We start from the raw sequence: 21,750 nt of genomic DNA, 5'->3' as shown, positions 1-21,750 counted from the left end.
TAATTCCGTATTGTGCACAGAATTCCCCGAAAGGCGTTACATATTCGCCTCCTCTGTCACTCCTCAATCTCTTGATTTTCTTGTTGAGTTGATTCTCAACTTCATTTTTATAGAGAACAAATTTCTCTATGGCCTCATCTTTGCTTTTCAACAAATATACGTAACAGTATTTTGTACTATCATCGATAAAGGTAATAAAATAATTATTACCACCTCTTGTTGTTGCGAACTTTAAATCGCATACATCACTATGAATTAGATCTAGTGGCTCGGTGTTCCTTTCAATCGTTTGAAAGGGTGATCTTGTCAATTTTGCCTCAACACAAATTTCACATTTGTGCCGTGAATCAATTTGGAATGTAGGTATGTGATTCAAGTTAATTAATCTACGCAAAGTATTATAATTAACATGACCTAGTCTTCCATGCCACAAATCAGGAGACTCAATCAAATACGCAGAAGAACCAGAATTCTTATTGATTATGGTCATTACATTGAGCTTAAAAAGCCCGTCACATACATATCCCTTTCCTACGTACATTCCAGACTTGGACAGAATAACTTTGTCCGACTCAAAAACCATCCTGAACCCATGTTTGTTCAGCAATGACCCGGAGACTAAATTCTTCCGAATCTCAGGTACGTACAATACATTGTTCAGAGTCAACTCCTTTCCTGAAGTCATCTTTAAGACTACCTTTCCTTGACCTTTAACAGCAGAATGGGCAGAGTTTCCCATATAGATCCTTTCCCCAGTGACCGGTTCGAGCATAGAGAACAGGTCTCTATTTGAGCACACATGTCTGGTGGCACCGGTATCAAGCCACCATTCCTTTGGGTTGGACCCAATGAGGTTCACCTCTGAAACCACAGCAGATAGGTTGATGTCTGCCACATCTCGAGCCATTTCATTGACCACGTTTGCTTCATGATCCTTTTTCCTTTTTGGGAGCCTGCAGTCAGCAGATCTGTGACCTTTCTTGTCACAGTTGAAGCATTTCCCCTGAAACTTGGGCTTGAAGACTCCTCCATTCGTACCCAGCTTCTTCTTGCCTTTTTTGTTCTTAGAGCTTTGCCCTTGCTCCATGACATTTACCTTAGCAGCAGGGAGGATGAGATCCTTTCCGGAGTTTTTATTGTCTTCTTCAATTCGAAGCTTGACAACAAGATCTTCCATTGTCATCTCCTTTCGCTTATGCTTCAGATAATTCTTGAAATCCTTCCAACCAGAAGGCAGTTTCTCAATGACAACAGCCACTTGGAAGGATTCACTTAGAGCCATTCCCTCAGCCTGAATCTCATGTAAGAGCACTTGCAATTCCTGCACTTGACTCATTACGGTCCTTGAATCCACCATTTTAAAATCGAGGAATCGTCCGACGAGAAATTTCTTCGCACCGGCATCCTCTGATTTATATTTACGGTCCAAGGATTCCCATAGTTCCTTTGCCGTCTTAAACCCCTGATAGACACTATACAGGGAATCATGAAGACTATTCATGATATAATTCCGGCAGAGATAGTCGGAGTGCTTCCAAGCGTCAACCGCACTGAGAGCCTGCACATCTGACTCCCCCACAGATAGGGTTGGAGCATTTTCAGTCAAAAATCTTGCAAGGTTCAGAGTTATGAGGTAGAATAGCATCTTTTGCTGCCACCTCTTGAAGTTCAACCCATTGAACTTCTCGGGCTTCTCGACATGGTTCACAGGGACCATCGAGGGAGCAGCCACGTTTTGGCTAACCAAATGGTTAGGCAAGATAGGAGCAGGGCCGGAGCCAGTAGTCTGGCTTCCGTTGGTCGTATCTCCATCGTTCCCCGACGCCATTCGAATCGTTCAAATAAAAAAATTCTGTTTCAAGAGTGTAAAACGTAAATTTAATTAGCCTTAATAAGTCACAAAATTGAACGATAATTCAAATAGCTATTCGGACAAATAGAATACTATCAAATTAACTTAATTTCATTAGTATAGGAACTTGGAAATTCAAACCGAAACAAAGGTGAAACCGAAAGATACGAGAGAGAGCCGAGTCCTGTGTTAGACACAAACCCCTTGAAACAGAATTGTCCCCTCCTGGGTGCTTGAGGTTACGTGGACAATCGTTTCCCAGGATAAAACGGCAACAAGCGAAGCAGCAGCACAAACAGCAACGCTTCAGCGAACTCGAAGAGAAGCGTGAACACTTTTGAGGTCGAATTTTCTTCTTGTTTTTCAATCGGCTACAGGAAGCAATGGAAGGCAGGAGGCTTTTTCTCTTGTTCTTGTTTTCTTTTTGCCGTGTGCCCCTTTTATAGACTATGGGTTCCATCCGTTATATGACTCTTCCTATTCTCCATTTATGGGAATAATTAACATATATTCAATATATATGTTAATGACATTTGATTATTCATGAATGCAATCCATTCATTTCTTGTAACCGCCAAGAAAATCAAGAGTCATTAGCTCGTGAGCAATTTCCTCATTCACCCATTAGCCATAATTTCCAACAGCCACCCCCAAACTAAGCCCCTGAGATGTCCTCCTTCCCATATTTCCTCCTAGAGCCTCTAGGCCATAAGTCCCCTCTCCCATGCCTCACATTTACTTGGCTAGTCCCCTATCCAAGTTTTGCTTGTAGGTTCAGTGTTCCTTTGGTCGGGTCGAGGGACTTGAAGACCGGCGAGAAGAGTTGCCATATAGAAGACTTGCGGAATTGTTGAGACAAACGCTTTACCTCATAGAGATAAGGTCGGTTTCTATTAGGCCTCTTATAATGCGTTTTGATGATGATGAGATGTTGTTTTTAGTGTTCATGAGGGTAGATTTACGTTTAGATGCAATTTTGTCATGATTAGAGGTGGATTTGGATGTTATTTGCATGTAATAAACCTCACATGAGCATGGATTAACATCTACTTGGCTTAAATTGACTTAAATCTTTGTTTGGGATAGGATTTAGGCCCGATTTGGCCTGGAAAGCATGCTGTACAGAATAGTTATGGCGCTATGTTGGGTAGTTTTTGAGATCTCTTGATGTTATTTAGAGGATTTATCATGCTTATATCGTCCCAAGATAATTTGGTGATGTTTGTCGCGTCAAATTGTTTGTTGTTGGGTTGATTTTGAGGCCAAAGTGACATGACTACGGTTAACCACGTAAATTTGGTCTTAAAATATATGTTTGCATCTGTGTGTGATAAAGCCCGGCCCATCAGAATCTGATGTGCCGTGTTGAAATTCGAAAATCGGGTGAGAACCTCTAATTGGAGAGGTAAAATCACGGGAATTGACCAATTGGGCTAACACGAACTTCGGCTTCTTTTTGGACCCAAGACGGTCCCTTCAAGAGCCCAAGCCCATGAAGAGCCCACTAGGCCTGCACGATGCATGGTTTGGCCCATTGGGCCCGAAGTCCCATGTGGTCCCGTTGAGTCCTAGTGGGCCAATCCACACCTCCTTTCCCTTTTTAAACCCAAATCGGATAAAAAAAATTTTAACCTTGATCAAAACCCGTATTGACACACATTCGGTAAATAAAAATATTCAATTTTGGGTGTCATCGGTGAGGGTGAGTGAAACGTTTGATCCACACGGTCAGGAATCGGGATTCATTTACTTTCTTCGTCTTAGTTTAGGTGGGAATGAAAGAAAATAGAGTTTTTTTGTTTGATTCGAGGTCGGGAAGTGAGAGCAGGAAAAGGATCAAAATCAATTGTAAGAATCCCCAATTGAGCTCATGTGTGATCTGAGAGCACTCACGGTGATTTGATAGGATCGAATTAGTTAATTGCATGAAGTGGATAGTGGTAATTAGGATGGTTCATAGCATGGAAAATCGAACAAAAGAAGCATGTAGAGAAACATGTAGAGTAGATATAGTCACATGTTAATCGGACTAAGAAGAAATAAAATGGGCTTGGACCTATGTAAGGCCACCAAAAAATAAATAGGCTCACTTACACACTTGGGGCCAATGGGCGTTCATTATTCTTATATTTAGTATATTGTAGGCTCACTTGCACATGTAGGCCCATGGGAGGCCATTCCACTTCTATTTAATAAATTGTAGGCCCACTTACACTTTGGGTTTCAGCGATGTCCGCTAACACTTTGGGCCTATCTAAGGCCCATTTCACTTAAATCAATATTGTTTGGGTTCATTTGGGTCATTGGGTCTCGGTATGATCGGATTAAGTCATTAGGAAGTCTTATTTTATTAATTGTTCGCGTCTTAGGATCATTTCATGTGATTGAACTTACTCGGACCAATCAAACACCTTCGAACATGTTTTTTACGAGTGAGATGCGCGCGGAGAACTAACAAATGCTGTAAATGAATTAAAACATGAAAATCATAGAAACGTTGACTACCGATTATTGGGCGATCGAGGACACTCGATCATAATAGGACCCACGAATCCACAATTTCAGTTCCGATGGACCATGACCTCGAAAAGCCTAGCAGGTATCGTATCATGCACTCTAGATTCGAGTATCTTTTCGATCCTAGACACGCAGGCCTTAAAAGGAAAGTGGTGACTCCTTTCTCGCGTGTTTTTTTTTTTGGATAAATGATGAAACTTCATTGATAACAGATGAATTTACATCAGAAACCAATACCATTTTCCTCTATACGGAGTAAAATAAAAAATACCCAAGAGCTACTCCCAAGTCAACTAGTTGCAGTATCAAAATGGAGAAACATATGCCTCGCAATGATAGAGTGTGCAATTTTGCATGAGAATCGAGGGAGAACAGACAACTTTGCTTTCACATCCGAGAAGATCCTTCGTATTATAATTGTTGGAGGCGAGACTTGATTCCGGTAGAGCCTGGCGTTCCTCTCCCTCCAGATGCAGTAAATGTAGTGAGTCCAGAGAAGTTTAAGACAAATAATATCCAGCTTCTTTCCACGGAGAGAGGAGACCCAGCAAAGTTCCGTATTCCAGTCGACATTGTGTTTGTTCATTCCAACACGGTCTAATAAACTTCTCCAAATCCCTTGGGTGATAGGGCATTCAAAAAAGAGGTGATTTCGGGTCTCCAATTCCAAACTACAGAATTCGCATTCGGGTGCAGTAATCGAGATTCTCCAACTCATAAGCCTATCTTTTGTACTCAATCTATTATGAATACAAAGCCAGCTAATGAAAGAGGATCGAGGAAACTGCCCCTCAAACCAGATTGCGTTCCTCCATTCCATCTTCTGGCTTCTGGGACTAAAGCATTTCCACGCACTAGCAACAGAAAATGTCTCGGATTTGTGAGCCGTCCATGTGACCCTATCACGATCAGAGAGTTGAATTGCATTAGCGAGATCACGGAGCAGGCCAGCTTGCAGATCCGAGCTTCTAGGCCAATGCCAGCATCCATCAACCAGAATCGAACTAACTGTTGCGTGCTCCCTAATCGACGGAAAGCACTGGAGCCCCCTGGTGCAATAGTTTATTAAAGAACCGACCGGTAACCACTTGTCATACCAAAAAGATACATTCGTACCAGGGCCAACACAATAGCGGATATAGGGAGACATCAAAGTCCTCAGCTGCAAAAGTTTTCTCCAGTTCCAAGAACAATCACTGCTACACGCTTAATTCATATTGTGATCAGAAACAGGTCTGCACATTTGTCATATGAAAAATGATAAAAATTTACCACGCAACGCGTGGGTGCCAACTAGTGATTAATCAAACTTAAACAGCATAACAATGAACATACACATCTAAAAATGAGGTGTCTCTCGATCTACTAAGGATTTTTCATAATTCTTCCATTACAACCAACCATATATCCCTCCATATTAATGGTTCCAGAGAATAGTGATGTCAGGACTTGTTGAGAGTTTATAATCCTACATTTAAAATTGCATTCTCCGGCCAGGAGCAAGTGCCATCTTGGAAAGGCCAAATCACATTTCGTGCCATCCTCGCCGGATTCCTGTTGACAATATTGTTAACTTTTATCAAGATCAGAGTAAGCTTGTCGACGGAGACCGTCCCGACATTGAACGTTTGTGCGGGGATTCTAGGACATTTCTGCCTCAAGGCCTGGACAAAGTGCTTCAGGGCCCTCCCATTCACGAGGCAGGAGAACACGGTGATACAAGCTTATGCAGTTGCCGCTTCCGACAGTGCCTTCAGTGGTAAAAGTTACTATTAAAACTGTCTGGTTAAAGATTGAACCAATAACAAGGACACCTCTCTCTTTTACACATTTGTGAAAATTGGGGAATGAAATTAAAAATACGTAACTATGTATATATACATAATTATGTAAGTATATATATGTCGGTGATGAGCGTTGTTTTTAGGCCTCCATCCCGACTTGGAATTCGGTTAGTTCGTGTATACCTGGGACCCAATTGGATTGGAGTGGTTACTATACTATTTATTTGGCCGGTTAGTCACCTAATTCACCTAAGGGTCAAGACACTAACCACCTAAGAATTTAAGTTTGACTCGTTCGCTGAACCAAAGGAGTGAGCCAAGGGCTTTGCTACGAGATTAGAGAGGCTCGTAAGCTAATGACTCGCCCCTTCGATACCCTCTTAGGCTACTGTTGGATTCTAACATTTTTTATTTTGAAGTCGAGTTATTTAATCCTAGGGTGTGCAGATCAATGCCTTTATTCGCAAATGTACAAAGAAATAAATTTACAGACTCCGGACAATATACATGTCAACTCTGAATAATAGGCCACCCATTCGAACAGAAGAGTAAAGCGAGCCATACCTTGAAGCAAATGATAAATGGGCCATTCATTCCAGCCATCTTACATACATGAGCCACACATTTAACCAATCATTCATACAATGGGCCGAGTAAGCCTAAAAATGGGCCTAGAGCTCGAAGATAGTAAAATGAGCCTAGGGCCCCTAAACTAGAAATATTTTAAGTCGATTTTCCTATATTTACACTTTATTCACGACTCGTCTGGTTTTATCCAGTTTTATTAACAAGACCATATTTACATGATTAGGCCAGTTAATCCCAAAAATCTACAAACAAAAAAAAAGTCCTAATCCCCTCAATTTGAATCCTATGACTCAATTAGTGGGTCCATTACCCTTTTTATCCCATGTGAATATATATGATTAACCATTTTTAATCAATTTACACACAAAATGAGATTTTTTTTTTTAACCCAATTAAGTCAAATGGTTGACTGGCAAGTCCCCATGATTTTTTGCAAACCTCATATAACATCCCTGAAGCCAATTCTTTCCTCTGCAGGAGGTCCGAAGTGTTCGTGAGCAATGGAATATATCACCAGAGGTGGCTAAGGAGCTCATCAAACTCGAGGGCTTGAAAAGCCGAAATTCCTCGATCTCAGGTAAAGATATTTGTAAATGGGCTTTGAACTGTAAACAGGTTATGAAGATGAATATAAAAGGCTTGGGAGAAAACTCTGAAAGGAAGAAGGGGAAATGGAGGTAGGAAGCTGAGATCTCCTAAAGTCCAGCAGCGTATGGCAGTGCCGAAACCATTGAGATGACCGAAGAGGAGATCGATCTTGCATTTAATAAAGTCGCTTCTAAAATTCAACAAATTTCGACGTAGCCATTGAAGTGTGTTGATGCTAATTCAACAAATGCTGACCTCCAATTTTTCAGAACGTTAAGGAGAGGGTGTTTGTGCCTGTGGGATAGAACCAATGAAAAAGCTTGGCTCAAGAGGTGGCAACATGGACAGTTTGTTTTCAATTTACTAACAACAAAATTTTTAGTAACGCAGTTTGTTTTCAACTTACATAACAAACAACAAAGACTGTTTGTTTGCTTATTCCTCGACTTGCTAGCTTCCATTGTGATACCATGTTGCGTTGTTTAATATATGAGATGAGCACAACCCATCAGAAAAATTTGATGATGGATCTGGTCAATTTGTACTCTGACACGCGTGCTGCGCAACCCATGTGTACATTATATCAATGAATATCTACTAGTTCAGTTAGACCGATAAATATCTTCTATTCAATTTTTAAATTTGATGCCAATATATAAAACAATAATTCGATAGCAATTTTCATTGAAAAGAAAATTTGTTAAAGGGCATATTCATATTTTATATGAAATGACATTATTTAGGCTCATTCGAAAGGTTACAAAATCGTAGACATGTCTATTAATAAGGAATTAAGATAATAATATTAATAAAAAAAATGAAATGACATAACATGGACTCATTCGTATTGTTACAAAATTTTGACTTGTGTGTCAATCCAATTAAGTGTCAACTAGATAATATTACTAAACACCCTTAGTTGATTAGTTCCTGCGTAATTAAATCCTTCGCTTGTACAATATTCCGAATAAGCTAGAATATGGATGAAATGTCAAACCCCAATACTTATTCATATGTAAACAAATTCTCAAGCAATTATTTCTATGATGAAACATTAGAAACACCTTTCCCGACATAATAGAAAACATAGGACATTCTCTCCTCTTACTAGGAGTAACTGAACTCTTTGTTGATTACTCACCCGCTTTCATGAAAATCTCATTATATCCAAAATACCTATACATATCTCAAAGACACAATAAGGAATATACTGAAACCATACATTAATAATCACAAGGCTCGAACTTGAGTACTCATGCTTTGACATTAATGACCTCAAATTCATGTAACTACGAAATCAATCAACTCAAATTCAAACTGACCGATGGGCTCTCTCTTATGTTTTCTTCCCACGAATCTAACGAAGATATCAAAGCATCCAGTTTGTATGTAATGTATCCTCTCTTTGTTTACTTATTTATTTTTTATTTTTGGGGAGATTGATGGATCCGAAACTGGGATAGCATTCTTCTAGCTTTCTCGCAAGAGCTATATACATCCCAGGTAGCCCGAGCCATCAATTCAGGAGTTCTAGAATAAGTCTAGAGGGCAAACCACGCTATGCATGGTATTAAACGTAATTTCAGTTCGTTAAACCATATTGAAACTGGCATGGCATGTTGTGTAAATTATTTTTCATCTCTTATATCTAATTTTATTGTTTCATACTATATATTAATTTTTTTATGAATTATATATATTAATATTATGTGAATTAAAAAGCGCGTTCCAAAGAGCAACTCTTCTTAAAATCTCAAAGTCCCTAACCGTACTACGGCCTTATGTGTGTAATTCATTTTATTTTTTTCGATGAACTTGTCTAAAATTCTTCATTTTCATTTATGTGAAACTACAAAATTTAATTACGAATTCAACATAATCAAATAAATATAACCAAAGGAGGAGAACACAAGTTCGAATCTCGGGAAGCGTACTTGTTGGGAGTGAGAATAACCTTTAATGCTTGATCTCCCAACTGAATTAGTCAGACCCCATTGAACTTTTGAATACCAAGGTACACACCAAAAAAAAATTAAATAATAATAATAATAATAATAATAATAATAATAATAATAATAATAATAATAATAAAAGAGCAGGAAGTAGGGAAGACGCTAGATAGGGGAGAGTATTAGAGGAATCAAGATCCTAAAACGCCATCATCCATTGGCAGAAGTATTGCTACCTAAACAGGAGGATGCAAAGCTCAGATAGAGATGAGCAGTTGATATTTGCGATTGGATCCATTGTATTCCTTTCCTCCCTTTTTTTTATTTTTTATATTTTTGCCCAATTTGTAGAGGGGGCACGTGAGTTGACTTCATAAAGATAGCCTTTTATTTTTCTTGGGAAATGTACAAAAATTCCCCAAGTGATTTGAAGTCGAAACTGTTTGAATATAGAGAACTCAATAGATTAGGGACTTACGTGTAAATAGTATTTAGTTTTTACTCTGTGTAAATAACTCTCTTAAGTATATAAAATACAAAGTGTGGCTGATCCCACTTACGATTTTCTTTACGATTTATGTGTTCTCATGGTATCAGAGCCTAGGATTTGGGAAAATCGTCAACCCAGTCAAGCTTCCGATTCTAGTCGCCTCTGTTGCTGCTTGAATCGTCAACCCAGTTGAGGCTTTCTCCTCCAGTTGCTGCTCCAGGTGTCCCGACTGAAGCTTCCATGTGATGTACTCTGGGAGGTTAACGCCGTAACCTCCTATGTCTAACAGAATACACCATAGGAGGACTAATTGTCCCTAACGAAAACACATTATGCAATTTATCTCGATCCCAAACCACAAGGTGAATTTTTATACTTTTCCCTTTTTTTTCTTTTAGGGCCCCCATTCATCTCTAGGCAAAAGTCCTTGTTTTCCTAATCATTCGCATTTAATACCAATTTGGATCATCCACAATTCACTTCCATGTGGTAACTCCAGTCATAAGCTGCGCATATTAGCCATCTGTCGTCCACAAACTATCGATTGTTATCACATAAGCCACTCATAACTGCACCAACCACACGAAGTGCACTACTGCAGAGTTTCTCCCACCGAATCTCCCCAAATAAAGAATTTGCGCAGCGCATCCATAAAGTAAATTGTATACCCAGAAAAGATGAGGCAAATTACCAAATGCTTTTCTTCATATGTTTGTAATCTCCTCTCCCTTCAGCATCATCTGAGTAAAAGCTTAAAAACCAGAGAAGCGTGAAAGAGAAAGGAATCTTAATTCCTTTATCGTCTAAGGGCTGATCTCTATCAATATTACACCAGTTGACACTACATCTCAATATAAGATTACCACATAGTTGACTATAGAGATCCAAACTCACTAATGGTAATGTCTAAAAAACAATTGGACCACACAATAAAACATGAAAAACTAAGAAAGATGATCATGTTTAAACAAATGGGTTAAGATTGCACACTTAGCCCTCCCCCAAAGGAGGAACGAATGGGAATAAGCCTGACCGGAGGAATCAGTTCTGTAAGAAAACCCTAAACTTCCTTTTTACCTTGCTGATAGTACAACACTAGTATAATCCCAGAGGATAGCAGAAAGTTGGAACCTGATTTTGGAATAAGTACTGCTGCATCCCTTCTGCATCCAACCCAGCACATGACGTTAACCCCGGAGCTAAAACGCCATTCTACCGGCAAGCCTACTCTCTGATATTCTCCTGTCTATTGCAGCATCGATAGAATTCATCTGACAAATGAAGAAACAATCAGAAACATCAGAAGAGAAACTTCAAAATCATCCTTGAACAAAGGGATATAGTATTTGGTTTTTGTAAAAGGTACAGACATTGCATAAGAATCTGACCTGAGTCAAGCCCGAATTCACTGAGTAAGTAAAATTGTAATGATTGCTAAACACTAGAAAAATATCTGTCGGTACATCCTGGTCCCACCTGAACCTCCCACATCAGGGGGCTCAGGTAACAAGCGAAGTGCATGATAACAAAAACCCAAGATTATAACAGGCAGGCACGGTTCTTACTGAGAGAGAGTCAGAATTACAGTCACCAATAAAAAGAATGCGTATACCTACTTGAATCTTTTGTGGCCCACAAGTCGGTGGATTGCTTGCAGACTGGAGAGTGGCCATTAACAAAACATTTGCATATCCTCAAAATGCATATTAGGCAGAAGAACATGACTTTATTGACAAAAGCACAGTTTTTTTTTTTTTTAACGAATTGACCGAACACTTTCTTTTAACGAATATGTTATCTACAATGTCTCAAAAGGATATCATACTGAGAATACCTCTTAATTGTCACCTATTTAAAACCTACTAGAAATCAGACACATCAAACCTACACTTGGGGTTAGAAGTGCATGACAGGGTGATATCTTGGGAAAATAGTTATGACTTACCTGGCTAGTTTCATCATGAACCTGATACTTTGTTAGAGATAACCTTCTTTCCTCCTGCAAGAATTTAAACGATAATAAATGAACTGACAAAGTGATATTAGGAAATAAAAGATACCTATCCACATTTCAAAGAACTCACCATGGACATTGCCTCGTCATCCCATACCAAATAGACCTCATTAGTGGCAGGCTGAGGTGCTGGAGCTTTGTTTGCAATCACGGGAGGAGGACCAATTGAAGGGCCACCAGTATTTGGGCCAGAGGCGTATGAGTGTGAATTAGGCACAGGACCATCTATTGTGCAACAAAGCCAAAAACAAGGTAATCAGAGAACCAGTGGCGTTGGCAAATACTCATGCAAAACAGCCTGACAACTATTTATAATTGCATCAATAGAAACCACTGTTTATTATTAGCATTGACAGACTGGTAAAATGGTCCGAGAAACAAATTGCATAATGCAATCCAGATTCAGGCTTAAGTACTTAACAAACAGAAACACACAGTGAAACAAGTGCTGGTGTGCTAAGAAGAAGTAAGCAGCACCGGAGAATTTATCAGATGATACCAAAATTCAGTAGAAAAGGCTTCAGAGACAGAAATATCAGGCGACAGTTCTGATTGAAACACATGACAGATTAGTTATTGAGAGAGGAGCTCATAAGAGAAACTGGCCAACAAAATTCATGTCAAATTTTCAGGTAATAAACATGATGCATTGTGAACAAATTTTTCACCTCCTAAAAGAATGGCCAACGGTATATATAGTGATGGCCAGCCTTTTACAAGAGGATGACAGGATATGGCTGTGGAATATCATACCATTTATAGGAAATGGAATCGCAAAAACCCTGCTCACTACCAAACAGGTCCATAAGCTACAAAGTAATAACTGAATTTTTAATGCGGAAATAGTTCATTAAAGCATACCCTCAGGTACATGTTTAAGGAAATTACAAACTGTAGATGCTACAAAAATGGATGACAGATGGAAATACATGTCGGGAGGAAATCTCATACACACTTTCTCCAGAGATAGTTATCATTACAAGGGCTAAATATAGGATTGAAAAACCCATATACAGGAAAGTAGTTCATAAGCATTTGGACAGGGAAACCAAGTTCGTTTTTTTTTTTCGGGGTAAGTAGGAAAACCCTGTTTTGCAAGCCAGAACCTGCAAAGTTTCAATTTGAGCTTGAAATATCTCAACGATAAAGGTGGCTCAAAAGAATTCATAAAACAAAACAAAATCTCACCTAGAAAGGAGATTACACAACTATGTTGCACTTAAATCAGAGAATTAATAGACCTGGAGAAAATATCACCCACAAACGACACAAGCAGCTCACATCTGGGCAACTCAAACTAAAAGAACTGCGCCAACATTCATATATATTATCTGACGAGGCACCTAATTATTCCAATGTTCTCAACCTGACTTTTTACTTTGCATGAAGTAACACAGCCCACCAATTTATGTAATCTCTAGCATTTCCTATGTGCCGCAGCCAAGGAAATATCATAAATTCCTTATAATTTCACTGCTGAAGATTCAGCAACTTTTGAGGCGATGAAGAGAGAAGCAACAGGACAGGAACAAACAAATATATCAATATTTCGATTTAACTAAAATCAAAATTTAGAATACAAATTCAAACCTTGACTACCTGGAGTGTGATAGCTGCTACCCGGTGTTGAAATAGCACCTGATTGAGCAAATGGGCTCTTGAGGTCAGCTGGAGAATGACTGATCCCTGATGTAGTAAACGGCACACTTTGAGATGGCATATTGGTACTGCTGCCAACTGGAAATAATGGTTGAGATACAGGGAGAGCATTCGTAGATGAAGGGAGTCCAGGTGGAGTTATCTGCGGTGATGACTGGAATGTAGAGGGTGGAGCAGGCGCCATTGCAGCCTGCACAGGAAATAATGGCTGCTGCTGCATAGGACCCGAAGGAGCAGGGGCCAGGGCTGCGACAGGAGGAGGAACTGAAGCTGCTGTATATGGAGGAAACCAAGGCTGTGGACGGGGCGGCACTGACCAACCACTAGAAGGTATGCTAACTGATGGATTGTATCTGAAGAATAGCAAGAACTAAACATCAACCATGAGGCTACAAATAAATTAAACTGCAGAACAGTGAGTATATAACCCCAACTAACTTTTCAGCAGGTCGATTCACTAACTGAACAGTGAGTATATTGGTCTTCATCGTATACATCTGATACAGAATATGCACACTTTTAATTGAGTTAGGACAGAAAAGGTGACGGGCCATTTATAGGAAAAAGTGCATTCTTTAAACAGCAGGCAGCATTAGGAAATCTCTTAAACACGAAGCAACAGAAATTTTTGGTTTGCTCATAAATAGTTCGAAAATGGGTAGGAAGTGAACTGAACTGATTGAGTAAAGACTTTCCATCCACCAATAATTGAACTTCTTATGGAATAAGCATAGAAATAATTAAACATAGCCAGATATGATTCTGAGCAAATTTAAGTGACAAACTGAAATTAAAGCAGGAAAAAGTCAGCAATCATTACATTGGCTGCCTAGGACCCAAGGTAGGCTGGGGCGGATAGGCACCCCCTAATCCAGGTACCACAGGAGGAGCAATTGGTGTTGCTCGAGGCTCAACTTTAGGCAATTTTTGTGGGGTCTCTTCTTCTGCAAGAAAAGACATTGAACATCAGTCAGGGATTCAACAAAGATTTCTCATCATAGTAACCCAAAATCAAGTCACTTAACTAACTGCAATCAGAAAAAAAAAAAAAAACAAATTCCAGTTAAGTGACCTCAGTGCTGCTCAGAGGAAAAAAGGAAAGGGCATCATAACTCTGCCCGGGGGAATGAAGGTCAATATTATGACCAAAAACCATGGCTATGGCAGGAAAGATAAGGACACCAAAATACGACGAGGGTATCAGACCAGAATATATAAAGACCAGCAAACAAAATTTCATGGTCTTATACATAATTAGATTAGACAAAATGTGGTCATTCAAGTCACAACCTGATCTCAAGCTTAGAATGAGACAGACGGGAAGTATACAGCGCAAAATGGTGTAAGGGGCTATCACTCAAAGATCAATAACAAATAGTAGTTCCATTTGAAACACGTGAAGTTGAGAGTATGCGATCCTTGAGCTGCTATATACAATCCACTAAAACATCCCAGACAAGCCAAACCATATCATGACTTCACAAACCGAATGAGAGCTAAACTGTCACCATCAAAGTCTTAAAGCAGAATGAGAACACTATTTGGTTTCAAGGAGAGCTTCCAAAATTGAAAGCAAGAGATGATATTAGAAAAAAGATATTGAAATCAAGGATATAAAGGCACCTTTTTCAAAAACAATTCCAAGAATAGGTATGGCTCTTTAACTATTCAATGCTAGGGGTTGTATTGATGCAACGATAAGGTCTCATTTGTTATTCTTTAATGCCCTCTTTATAATTGAACATGAATAAAAAGTATATTGCATACTCCGGTAACTCAACATGCAAAACCAAAAACTCATCAAAGTCCACAAAAACTCTATAGAATTCTTTGAGCTAGACCTTACATCGTTACTCTTCAGCTAATTTTTCAAAGCAAAAATATGAAGCCAGATATAGTTAAATTTATCTCAACTTTGGCAAAGAAAACCATTACTTTAGAGTAAGAAGAATGAAGTTAAGAAAACAGGAACTCCATGTCTGGAGAGTCAAAAGGATAGGAAAGGAAGCAAAAAGGAAACACCCAGGGTCCTGTATTCATCAAAATCTCAGAATGCTTAGGCTATAAATAGCATGGATCATCACCCTCCTTCATCTGTACTCCACCCACCAGGAAAAGAGCATTCGCCCACACTTCCTTTTAACCCAATCCATCCAAACCAGTAGTTAACCATCTTTGTTAAGATAATCATGCAGCAAGCAACCAATTCTAGAGGAATCCCACGCCTAGGGAATCCACCCATGTCAAGTGCTATCTCTTTGCAAGTCCTCAAGGACCTCAACTAGAGCCACAAATTAGCTCAGGTTATAAACGTAGACTGTAACCCTAAGATTAAGGATGTAGAACATCGATAATTAAATCTACCCAATGGCCATGTGTGATTCAGTCTAGCATAATCAATTGTATTGATAACATATACAAGACAATTTCTAGAAGGAAAAAAAAAAAGGGAGAACAAGAAAGGCATCCAATACGCAAAAAAAAAAATGAAGGATAAAGGGGAAAAAGATTATGAGATCATCTGAATGCTGACCGTCCTCTCCATAATGAGCCGCCAGAACGTCAGGTGGAATCCCTTGCATTCCATATATCTCAATCTCGGTTGAGTCTCTACCAGGTTTAGCATTTGGCACCCTGGGCAAAGCAACATATTAGACAAGGTCGATAGAGAAACAATACCCACTGAGAGAATAGTGATAAATGGCGGTAAAAGAACAAACAATATAGCAAATATCACACAAGCTTGCATGGTGATTTATAACAACTTATAATTAGAGGAGAGGTAACCCCAATTCATGAATCTTTTAACTTAAAAACAGGAACTTTCTGACATCCTAATAGCAGCTTATATGGGGCAACATCACTGCAACTGAAACAGTTGAGGCAGCAGGCAAAACAAATAAGACCAATCAGCACCATATCTATGTCTCCAGGAACCTCATAATTTATCTCCAAATAACTCATAATGCCATTGGGGGTCTATGCAATTCTAGCCATAACACGTTGTACCAACATAGGAAACCTCTAATAGCTAAACCTGCCTATAAGTCAACAAAAAATCCATATTTGATAGGCAGCCATACTACTAGGAGCAGCAGTGCCCATATCACCAATTCCTCGTCAGAGCACATGATAAATTCAATCGAGGAAGGAAATAGTAATGGGACAAAAAATTAACATCCGCGGAAACCATGTATCCCAAGCAAAGCCCAAGAGAGTACACAAACTATATGGGACATGCAGGAAACAAGACAGAGATGATGACAGAGCTTAATCTAGGGAAACCCAGAAACCTAATCCCAAATAACAATTCCACACTATGATCGCATAAATTGAAAATTTTTACGGTTATATGAGGGAGGGGAAACAGGAGAGAGTACTTGGTGACGGATTCCTTGTGGACCTGGAGGACATGGATGGCCATGCCGGAGGCGGTGGAAAGCTTCTTGTGGCAGGCGTGGCACTTGAAGTGCTTAGCCTTCTGGTGCTGCACCAGTATCTTCTCATCGTCGAATTCCCTGTCGCAGTAGTAGCACCAGACCTTCGAGGACGCTCTCTTCTTCTTCTTCCCCATCCCCTATTCACCTCTCTCCTGATCAATCAAGCACGATTTCAATCTCCACCAACAGCAATATTGATCTCGTCAAGGGAAGGAGTATGCCTGCTAAGTCGCCGATCGGTTTGCGATGATGGCTGTGCTAGGGTTTCTCTCTGTCCCTCTCACAGGTCAGGTCAAACACAGAAGAGAGAGAGGGTTTTCTGATTGGACTCGATTGCTTCCCCGCCTATAAAATAAATTTGTTATTACGTCAGATATGTGATATCGTCATTTATAATTTAAAAATTATTCAAAAAATCCATAATTATATTTGATTTCAAATTTATCTCGGTATTAATTTCTCCGTCAACATTTAACGGTGTTACTGATATGTAACATAAATGGGCTCATTCTTCCTGCTGTGATCCTTATCTATGATAGATTTGAGAAAAAAATTAAAATCATGGGGTAGATTTGAGAAAAATTAAAATTATAGGATAGGTTTGGAGCCTATTTACGTTTCATTAACGGATAAATTGATAACGTGATAGATTTAAAACAAGATGTAAACCACAGAGCTTTTGGGTAATTTTTAAAGTATTGAATAGATTTGAAAAACGATAAAATCATAGGATATATGACGTAATAACTTTTAGAATAAATCGATACATATATATATAATTATAACCAATGCATTAAATATGGACAGGAAAATAATCAAAATAATATATGGGTAAAATTGTAAAATTCTTTGCATTTGGTTTTTGAGTTTTTATCATGATTCAACTTAATTTGATTTTGTGTAATGATTGCAAGCGTTGACAAGTATATGAGATAGGTGAGAATATATAAATGTATGTATATAAATGTGAAAGTAGATAGGAAATTTATTATTGAAAAAAAATTGATTATAAAATAGTTAGAAAAAAGTATAAGTGAAATATTATTATTAAATAGAGAAAATATTTAAAACAGTAATTATTGCAGTGTTAAATTTGTGGAAGAATAGAGATGAGTTGATAAACTAAAATTTTTAATTTAAAAACCAAACAAATCCGCCTAATTCACATGTTAATATGGTATATGCATTATTAAAAAAATTCAAAAATGAATAAAAAAAATATTTCAATCACTTATTAACATATCGTTAACAAATAAATAATCATTTATACTTATATAAATTTAAAATTAATTAAAAAAATTTAAGCATTGTAGCTAATATTATAAAAGTTTAATTCCGTAAAACTCTCACACAAGTGACCAGGTCATTTTACCTAAAAGTGTAAAATATAATATATGGCATGTCAGTTATAATAAAGGCGCACAAACAAATAATCACGCTCACAAGTTTTGATGAACTTTAAAGTTCTTATTCTTTTATAAAATAAAACTAATGAACCTATCTGAAAGTATTCAAATTTTAGATTAATTTTTCGTATAAATTAATTTGATAATTGCAATGACGTATATATTACATGAATTCTTTACTTTAGAACTTTTGATATATATTTATTATATATTCTTCTATTACAAATTTGAAATTACTCATAACTTTTTATATACTGATATAAATTATAAATTTAAACCAATTATTGTTTTCATATTTAACATTTTATAATAAAATTTTCTTTATAAAATCCGTGCAATGCTAGGGTCCAATAAATTGGTATATATAAACTTGACTATATGACAATTAATAGAATCATAAAAGTATACTAGTCCTCAAGCACGCTCTTCACACATCGCGATTGCGCTCAGGCTCGAAAGCAAACTCAAATATCGATTTAACCGCTCAAATCGTTGTTCTCGGCCTATGAAAAAAATCAATTGGGGGATTAATAGTCCAGTTCATTGAATTATTGAATTGCACGTGTTAATACCTAAACTTGTATAAACTGGATGGACCAAAGAAATTGTTAGGGAGCAACACGACAATCGCCATGGTCGGCCAATCAGGGTTGGCGGCCATCACAAAGCTTGCAACTGACCCCAATTGGGGCGTGGTGGCGTCAATCGAGATCATCACTACCTGCCCCGCCTGCCCCTTCTTCCCTTTGTCTTCAACTGACCCTTCCCCCCTCTTTTTCTTTTAATTTTCAAAATTATTTTTGTTAAATAAAAAATTCAGGTCCACTCATCTAATAATATGGCTACACGTGGCACCATTAATGCCTAGTCAGCTAATACCTTTAGAATTGACGGAATATTTAACATTTTGTTAGATTTAATACTAAAATGAAAGATTGTGTTTTTTGGTACTGTTTCTAAAAGGTCATGCTAGAATTGAGAAATTGAGCAAAATTCATGTTTTTTTACTTGATTAACCAAAAAATAAAAGGAACTAAATTTGTAGCCTAAAACTTTTCTGTTAGGCATCAAAAGTGACAAAAAGTAGGTGCCTGGATTAGGTAAAGTAAATGGGTCAAAGGTAGGGGTATACTTGGATACTGAGCATATACAGAACTTATTAGAACTTACCCGTTAGGGCAGGGTTCTATGTGGTTCCAACTAATGACTGGGTAGGGTCTGGGTATTAATTGAAGGAACCGGTGAAATCGGTTTCGGTTCTAGTGCGTAGGGTACCTAGAATTGGAATCGAAACTAGTACTGATGGAATCGAGAGGGATCGAAAAAGGGAGAGCAGAATAATCTGTTGAATCTTCAATGTATTATTCATCAGGGAAGAAAGTCCCTTATATGATCAGTACATCCGAATGAAATAAGGAAAACTTAGGAATACTGGGAAACACATGATATCTATCCTAAAGTAAAGATGGTTTACAAAAATAAAAGATACAATATTGTACAACTGTAATACCCCCCTCAAGTTGGTGCGTGAGGATTGCGAATGCCCAACTTGCTGAGAAGTAAAAGAAACCAATCTCGTCCCAATGCTTTAGTGAATAAGTCCGCCAGTTGATGTTTGGTGGAGACATGCGTGGCAGTAATGACATTGTTCTTTATATGATCACGAATGAAATGACAATCAATCTCAATATGTTTCGTACGCTCGTGAAAAATTGGATTGGCAGTAATGTGAAGTGCTGCCTGATTATTGCAAAATAGTTGAGTGGGCCGAGATAAGAGGACACCGAGAAAAGCCAGTAAGCTACGTAGCCAAATGATCTCACTAACTATAGTAGCCATGGCCCTGTATTTTGCTTCAGTAGAAGAACGTGAGACGGTTGTCTGCTTTTTTGTTTTCCAGGAGATGGGATTGCCCTCGATAGTTATAAAGTAGCTAGTGACAGATTGCCGAGTCATAAGGCAACTAGCCCAATCTGAGTCACAAAAGGCGGTGAGTTCCAATGACTGTGGGTGAATAAAGATTCCTTGTCCTAGAGATTGTTTTATATAACGAAGCACACAAAGAGCTGCATCCCAATGGTCCTGGCAAGGTTTCTGCATAAACTGTGACATAATCTAAACAGAATAAGTCAGTTCTGATCCCGTGATGGTGAGATAGAGAAGCCGTCCAACAAGTCGACGGTACTGTCCCGGATCACCTAGTAAAGCACCGGAATCTGAGGAAAGTCGATGATTCTGTTCCATAGGAGCCTCAGAGGGACGAGAGTCCAGCATTCCACACTCAGATAAGATGTCAATGGCGTACTTCCGTTGACAAAGAAACAACCCCAAATCCATGTGAGACACTTCTATGCCAAGAAAATACCGTAAGGTGCCTAAGTCCTTGATGCGAAAACAAGAACTGAGGTACTTCTTGAACGAGGTGCAGTGAATAGGTGAATTCCCGGCGACCAGTAAATCATCTACATATACGACTACAGCAATGAAGATAGTGCCTTTAGAGTAAGTGAAGAGTGAATGGTCAGCTCCAAACTATTGAAACCCATACACATGTAATGCATCAGCTAATTTAGAGAACCAATTCCTGGAAGCTTGTCGCAAGCCATAAAGAGATTTGTGAAGTCGGCACACTTGTCCTGGCCAAGTGGAAGAGAGGCCAGGTGGAAGGGACATATAAACCTCCTCGTGCAAATCACCATGAAGGAAGGCATTATGTACATCCATATGATGAATTTCCCATTTCTTCATAACGGCAACAGCAAGAAAGCACCGGACTGTCACAAGTTTGGCAACAGGAGCAAAAGTCTCACCAAAATCAACCCCTTCGACTTGCGTGAATCCCTTAGCCACTAGTCGGGCTTTATATCTCTCAACAGAACCATCAGCATGCCATTTGATTTTATAAACCCATTTGCAATCAACGAGTTTCTTTCTCGAGGGCAAAGCACTTACGGTCCAGGTACCATTAAGTTCAAGTGCCCGAAGTTCCTCCGCCATAGCCGCTCGCCACCGTGAGTCACGAGCTGCCTTTTTATATGAACGAGGCTCAACATCTGAATCCAAGGCAGCGAGGAACGAAATATATTTATCGGTAGCGCCTGTATACGATAAATAGTTGTGAAAAGGGTATGGTGTACCTGAGGAGTTTGGACATACTGGGAGGGAATTGGCCATTGCTGTATGACATACGTAGTCCTTTAAAAAAGAATGCGGCCTTTGTGCTCGATCGGATCTACGTAAAATGGGAATGTCCCCTGAAATAGAGTCTGATATCTCAGGGCTTATAACGGTCTCCTCTAGTAGATCGTCACTTCTGATCCGAGAAGAGTCGTGTCTTGAAGAAATAGGATTCGGAGAAGCGCGACCCGGAAATCCATAATCTATTGGGTTGTCGTCCAGTTGAATTGGACTCCCAGCTGGTTCTCCTGTATTGCCGTCGTGGGCCGGACTGTGGGCTTTCTCA

General features: G+C 38.8%; 1 protein-coding gene across 4 annotated transcripts; it reads right to left on the bottom strand.

Annotated features, from left to right (window-relative positions):
• Nucleotides 1–9,803: 9,803 nt before the first annotated feature.
• LOC116204477 (protein SUPPRESSOR OF FRI 4) lies at nucleotides 9,804–17,229 on the bottom strand. Of its 4 annotated transcripts, none has more exons than XM_031536587.1 (7): nucleotides 16,822–17,229; nucleotides 15,975–16,075; nucleotides 14,262–14,385; nucleotides 13,373–13,794; nucleotides 11,853–12,007; nucleotides 11,714–11,767; nucleotides 9,804–11,039 (listed from the first exon to the last, which is right to left on the bottom strand). In XM_031536587.1, the coding sequence occupies exons 1-7, from the start codon at nucleotides 17,013–17,015 to the stop codon at nucleotides 10,968–10,970; spliced, it is 1,122 nt and encodes a 373-aa protein (XP_031392447.1). In that variant the 5' UTR covers nucleotides 17,016–17,229; the 3' UTR covers nucleotides 9,804–10,967. The 4 variants fall into 4 exon arrangements, with proteins under 4 accessions (XP_031392447.1, XP_031392448.1, XP_031392445.1 ...); XM_031536588.1 differs by having other exon boundaries at nucleotides 13,382–13,794; XM_031536585.1 differs by having other exon boundaries at nucleotides 10,161–11,767.
• Nucleotides 17,230–21,750: the final 4,521 nt, after the last annotated feature.

The sequence above is a fragment of the Punica granatum genome, chromosome 4, assembly GCF_007655135.1.
Source record: "Punica granatum isolate Tunisia-2019 chromosome 4, ASM765513v2, whole genome shotgun sequence".
Classification (NCBI taxonomy): Eukaryota; Viridiplantae; Streptophyta; class Magnoliopsida; order Myrtales; family Lythraceae; genus Punica; species Punica granatum.
This window is presented reverse-complemented; position numbering and strand designations above follow the sequence as displayed.